The sequence below is a fragment of the Aegilops tauschii genome, chromosome 3 (genome assembly GCF_002575655.3).
Source record: "Aegilops tauschii subsp. strangulata cultivar AL8/78 chromosome 3, Aet v6.0, whole genome shotgun sequence".
NCBI classification, from domain to species: Eukaryota; Viridiplantae; Streptophyta; class Magnoliopsida; order Poales; family Poaceae; genus Aegilops; species Aegilops tauschii.
The window spans coordinates 353506191-353512737 of NC_053037.3; the positions used below are offsets into that span (position 1 = coordinate 353506191).

Consider the following 6547-nt stretch of genomic DNA (forward strand, 5'->3'; position numbering starts at 1 on the left):
GTCTTCAATATGCGGCTCTATTTTTGGTGGGACCTTCAAGTCCTTTCGGATAGAATCACATATTGAGCGTGACAATGCTGAAGCTGACTATGTGTATGCTACGACCATGGCTGCGAGACGACCGACATGGTTGTAAGGGGGAGTGTGTGGTACTGCAGCAATGATGTCTGGCGTCGAGGATGCTGTGCGTGATTAGTCCTGCAAAGGTCACAATCAAGTGCGTTGACTTGACGGTGAGCCACAACCGACGACGAGGGCGACCAACTGCTACCAGCGGCGAGGGCGGACAATCGCTATTGCAACGAGTGCAGCGAGCTACGAGTTGCAGTGAGAGCGGTGGGCGATGAGGCCGAACTACGAGCTACAGTGATGGTAGTGTCCGATGGGGCTGCCGGTGACTACGTTGACTCATAATGCACATGCGTGAGAGATGAAGGATTGACGGGACGAGAATCAAATGACTACAGTAAAAAAGATCCTATGACAAGAGGCGGAAATTTGGATCGGTCGACCGACGGCTAGCAGCGTCCTTTCCAAAAGGATTTCCTTCCTCGCGATCTTGCCCGCACAATCTCCAATCTGACGGGCACAAGATTTTCCGTTGAAGTACTAGTGGGCGATGTATGCGTAAAAATCGTACTACTCCCAAATTCTAACCTCGCCGGACTCGCAATCGTTCCGGCCAATCCACATCGCCGAACAGCTCCAGCCCAAACCCTAGCTCAGCACATGGACCACGACGCCGCCGCCGCTTCCCCGTCTGCCTCGCCCTCCTCCTCCGGTGCCTCCCCCTCGCCGCGCTCCAAGCGTCGCCGCACCGACCGCTATGCGCTCGGCTTCGAGTTCGCTCCGCGCTCTGCGCCCTCAGCTCCGGCCCCGCGCACGACGCCTGAGTGGACGGAGGAGTCCACCTTCGCGCTCCTCGACGCCTGGGGCGAACGCTTCGCCTGCGACGGCCGCCGCAGCCTCAGCGCCGACGAGTGGCTCGAGGTCTCCCGCATCGTAGCCGCCGCCGCCTCCCGCCCCGCGGGATACTTCTCCGAGTCGCAGTGCCGCAACCGCATCGACACCCTCAGGAAGATGTTTCGGAAGGAGAAGGAGAGGTCCCGCCTGGCTGCCCACCGCTCCAGCAACCCCTCGCCCTCCAAATGGGTATACTTCGACAAGATGCTGTCCGTCATGTGCCCACCGACGCCGACGCCGACGCCGCCGCCACTACTGCCGCCACTAACTCCTCTCGTGACGCGGCGCCGTGACACGCATCCAGTGCCACGCCGTTCGTGGGGGGTGGACGTCGGGGAGCTTGTGCTCGCTGGATGTAGCAAAGTGGTACCAGGGAATTCAGTGCCAGATGCGCAATTGAGGGGAAAACAGACATATGAGGCTGGCGCAGTGCAGGGGGAGGAATTTGCGATTCTCACAGAGGCAATTCATAGGCTTAGGGAGGTTTATGAGAGAGTGGAGAGTAGCAGGAGGCAGCACATGGCGGAGTTGAAACGTATGCGGAAGGATATGCAAAGGGACCTTGAGGTGAGGCGGAGAGAGATTTTGGAAAAGGCACAAATGGAGATAGCGAGTCTTGAGGAGGAGGATGCAAAGGAGGGTGCTGTTAACAATAGATTAGAGGATCACAATGGTGTTGAGGAGCAGAACAATGGCGCTTTGGATGCTTCTCCTTAGCCCAGCACGTACAAGTTCAGCAAATGAGGTTGGTTCATTTCATCCAATATGACAAATTGTGGGCCAAATCATGTTCCATAGCATTGTGTTTAGATTATGTTGCATTCCTCATGCTTCATGGCTTATCATGGTGGGCGCCTATCTTTAATTTCATATAGAGAACTCAACACATCATTCAAGAAAGTAAAATAGATGTGACCAGCTGTACTTGATAGGTCTATTAGTTATACACCCATGTTAGCGTCCTGAGCGGTTGAGCCTTGATATGACATTATTTTGTAAGGTCCTGCATTTACGATTTGTTCGAAATTTTGTTTGAGGTATAATCTGTATCCACATATATTAGAAGGAGCATGCTAGGAGAATTATAATGTGGTTGATGTTAGGTCCGTGCAAGGAAAATGAAATCCTATGAGAAGGCACATCTAATTGTCTTAGTGTATTGATGATTTAGATGTCACCAACAGCAGCCAATGACTATGGTAATTATAAGGAAATATGTTGAAGTACCAAACCTTGCCTTAAAATTGCCTACATTGTTATAGGAGAATGAGATCAGCGATGATGCCCCGCACGTTGCTGCGGGGATTGGATGCAGTTATTTCTATAAGATTTGGCAGTATGAAACTTTAGTATTTGTATTAGCAATATGAGAATAGAAACTAAAATACATACACTATATTATTATATATTTGTAGAATATTTATTGATTATGAGTAGCATGCATGGTGCATGTTAATGTGAGTTCTTTCATGCATAATGACATGGTGAGTTGGCATAGTTGCATGTTGAGAGAATTAAATCTAGTGGGGCATGCATGGTGGCATGGTGAGTTAGCATAGTTGCATGTTAAGATAATTGAGTTAGTGGTGATGAACTATTTGGTGGACCTACATGATGATGTGGCTAGGTTGCATGTCAAGATAAATAAGATAGTGGGGATGAATCTCTTAGGTATATAGGATATGCTAGGTTAGATCTGCGTTGCTACCATCGTGTAATTCAAAAATTTATTTGAGATATTTTTCTAGCAACCGGCAAGAGCTCTGCCTACATTGTTATAGGAGAATGAGACCAGCTATGAGTTGTTGGAGATATATGCTAGGTTAGATCTGTGTTGGTACCATCGAGTTATTCAAAATTTTATTTGAGATATTTTTCAAGCAACCGGCAAGAGCTCTGCCTTTTCATTAGGAAGAAGAGAATTGACCAGTTAATAAGGAAATCTGGCCGAAGACCGATACATTAGCAAGACGCGCACACACCAGCTCCGAGGCTCCGCACCAGACGAGCCAGCGCCTCTGCCACCCAAGTGACCAGAGACGACACCCCACAACGCAATGGCAGATTCCGGAGCCGCCGCTCTGGTGGCATCCACATCAGCCTCAAGGCCACACAGTAGTAACCAGAGAAGGCACCCTAAAACACCGCAACCATATCTGGAGCTGCCGCTCCAACTTACGACCCTAAGCAACACACACACGCCGGCCCTGAGGCCGGGCACCCGGCCGGCCCATGACACTGCCACCCAAGCGACCAAAGCCGGCAGCCTTCCCATGAAGATGAAATCTGGAGCCACTACTCTGACTTCCACATCGGCTATGAGGCCGCGCAACAAGCCAGCAGGCAACTCTGCCACCTAAGGGACCAGCGTCGGCACCATTCACTAGATGACGAAATCAGGAGCCATCGCTACAACTTCCACACCGGCCCCAAGGCCGCACAACAACCGAGCCGATGGCTTAGTCACCCATGCGACAGAACGCTGTCAGCACAACTCAGCGCGGCAAAAGCTCATCTGGCTAGGCCATGGCCTCCTGAGATGGCACCTCCAAGGAGGAAGCGATGAGGACGCCACGGTCGCCCGCTCCAGCAAAAACCTGGAACTCGAGCTTTCGCTCAGAGAAACTAAACCCTTGATAGCGGGAGATGAGCCAGAGCACCCACAACAGCGCCTCCAAGGAGGGGAACGATGCCCATGGGCGCCGCCATTGTTGATGGCAAGCAAGGTGGAGCTGTGTTTTTAGCCGAGGCTCCGGCACCCCTACACCACCACCATCAAAGACGCACGCCGCTGCCACTGCTACCGCCAACCGTGCCAACAACTCCATGGCCCACACGCCGCTGCCCAACCGCACGGCGACCCCAACAAGCCAGAGCGCACCGATTACCGTGCACCACCACCAGGACTTTATTTGAGATATAGGAAAGATATTAGGACTATTGGAATTTCTAGGTCATAAGTTGACTTGTGTTTGCGGCTTTCGACTATGAAAGATTCGATATGCATATCTTGTCGGCCTTCTTTTGCACACTCTGAATCTTACGACCTCTATCTATGCCTAGATGGCACTCGTTGAGCTTGCTTTACGGCCCTAATGTTACCGAAATATGCACTTCCCCTTTACAACCGTATTCGTGAAGAAAATGAAGTTCTAGAAAAGATCACAATATACGTATGTTATTGCATCTTGGAGCACCAGCATGGAGGCTGTCATTTGTTTATACTCCCTCCGTCCCAAAATTCTTGTCTTAGATTTGTCTAGATGCGGATGTACCTAATACTAAAATGTGACTTGATACATCTATATTTAGACAAATCTAAGACAAGAATTTTGGGACGGAGGGGGTACTTCATTACGAGTACTCAAGATAGTATCTTCTTGAGAAGTTTGTCACCTCAGTTTTTGTCAAATGATGCTTCAGAAAATTAATGACGGAAAGACGGATAAGTCCTCTTCGCAAGCTGGTTATTTGTTTCCATACTTTAAATGGAAAAGACTGAGTGTGTTTGTTTACAAGTTACCACAAAATTAGAAATTTTCTAAGCAGTACGTGCGTATCTGAAATTTGAGCTATACTCTGTTATCTAGTGATTTCACAACAAACACATGGATATTTATTTAGTTTCACTCTTCAATACAGTTTTTTCTGTTGGAGTGCTACTACTTCTGTATGCACGTTGAAATACTGTGCCTCCTGTTCCTTTATGTTTGATACTTAGTTTACCTCTATCTTTGGTTGGGAGTCACTTGGAAACTAGAATAGAAGTTCCAACTTTGCATGGAGCCTTGGAGCTTGTTGCTTGGTGTGGTTATGATTGACATGTTTGAATGCATCCCTGTGAGTAGCTTTTAGTTGGTGTCATGAACTGCAACTATCTATTATTACCACACCCTTCTGTAACATATGTACAAGTAGTCGATTATAATTCCTAACTTTTGGTGAGTACCATTAATACAACAAGTTGGAGTACTATTACTAACTTCTGGATGTTGGATGTTGACCAAATAATTCATGGAAGTCCCTGTTGCAGTGAAAATCCCACATCATTGTCATAATATTATCAATAATATGCCATGTCCATATTTTTGTTTTTAACAAGATGAAAGGTCCTTATCTTTTTGCACACGTGGTTTAGTCACATTGTTTTATCCAGATTAATAGAATGTTGGTTTCTATCCTGTACTAGAATTTAAACAGTCCAGAACTTGAACATGGAAGATGACTTGTTTAATCTCCGCGATGCAGGAACAAAGCTGGGATATCATGTCAATAGTTGGATCCACAAGGTGTTTCAGACACAAAATGGGGATTTCATGTCAATAGTTGGATCCGGTAGCCTTAATTACGATTGGTAATGTTAGATATTAGGATTGTCAGATATCCGAGTTTAACTCAATCTGTCGACACCCTGTGTAGTTTGTTGTATAACTATCTTTTGTATCACTCGTGTGAAGCTGAACAAAATATCAGTGAGTACTTAATTGTTGTATTTTCACCACGTGGATGAAGATTAATATGGATCAATAACATGTGATTTGACCAATATAAGCTTGGCTAATTTGTAGTGCTAGTTTGCAGCTGTACTTGCCCAGATTTGAGTCATTCGTTGTTTTTTCAAGTCTTTGATTCCTTGTTGTCTCGCTTATTATTTTCTCTGATTTAAAGTTGGTGCAAATTGCACATATTCTTTGTAAAGCTTGTGGCGTTGAGTAATTAACTGCCTTACCAAGTAATTATTCCCGAACGATCATTGTTCAAGCTTGTGGCATGGTAAGTTGGCACCAAAAAATGGGCAGATGCAGATAAGCCAGCCGTCAAACTGGAAACTACACACGACAAAGCTAACAGGTAATTCAGCCCTACAAAAGTACAGTATGAACGTGGAGTTTTTGTGCGCGAGCTCAAATGAGCTCGTTATCTTGCGCGTTGGATAGCTCATCTGGATGTGTGCCATTCTTTTATACGTCCGCCAGAGAATCGCTAGAAAATGTGTACTGTGCACGAGTACGTACGCGGCAGAGATGGCTGGTGGGCCTTGTTGTAACGGGCGTGCTGCTGTCCGTCAGCCGCAGATGAGGTGGGCCGTGGACCAGATCAACCGTTCCCATCTGATCCGTGGCCCAGGATTTTCGCTTTCCGTTCGGCGGGCTCGGGCATGAATTGAGGGCGTGGTCTAGTGCCTTCTTCCCCTTCGCTAAAAAAAAGTCCCTTCTTCCCCGAAGCTGGCGGCTGGAGAATCAGGAGGAGGATCGCCGCCGGCGACCACCCAGGGAGTTTCTGATGTAGCCTATACGCGGGTATGCTCGTATGTTCTTCTCTTCCCGCACGGTCTCCTTGCTAATCTCATTGCCCTTGATCTGGAGTTTGACAGAACATGGTTTGCTCTGTATCAGATCCACTTTCCAGGAGGAGGTGGGAGAAAGTTTGGTACCGCCGCCTGTGGCGGGGGTGGCGCATGTGCCGGCGGTGCCGCAGGTGGTAGAGATGATGGTGGAGCAGGAGGCCGTGGGGCATGTGCGCGCGGCCGCCAACGGCGATGCGCAGATTCTGGCAGCCAAGCCATCGGCGGCTGTTAGGATGG

General features: G+C 48.1%; 1 protein-coding gene across 1 annotated transcript; it reads left to right on the plus strand.

Annotated features, from left to right (window-relative positions):
- Window positions 1-571: 571 nt before the first annotated feature.
- LOC109738345 (trihelix transcription factor ENAP2) lies at window positions 572-5514 on the plus strand. The gene is made up of 2 exons (XM_020297446.4): window positions 572-1708; window positions 5212-5514. The coding sequence occupies exon 1, from the start codon at window positions 730-732 to the stop codon at window positions 1678-1680; it is 951 nt and encodes a 316-aa protein (XP_020153035.1). The 5' UTR covers window positions 572-729; the 3' UTR covers window positions 1681-1708; window positions 5212-5514.
- The last annotated feature ends 1033 nt before the right edge of the window (window positions 5515-6547 follow it).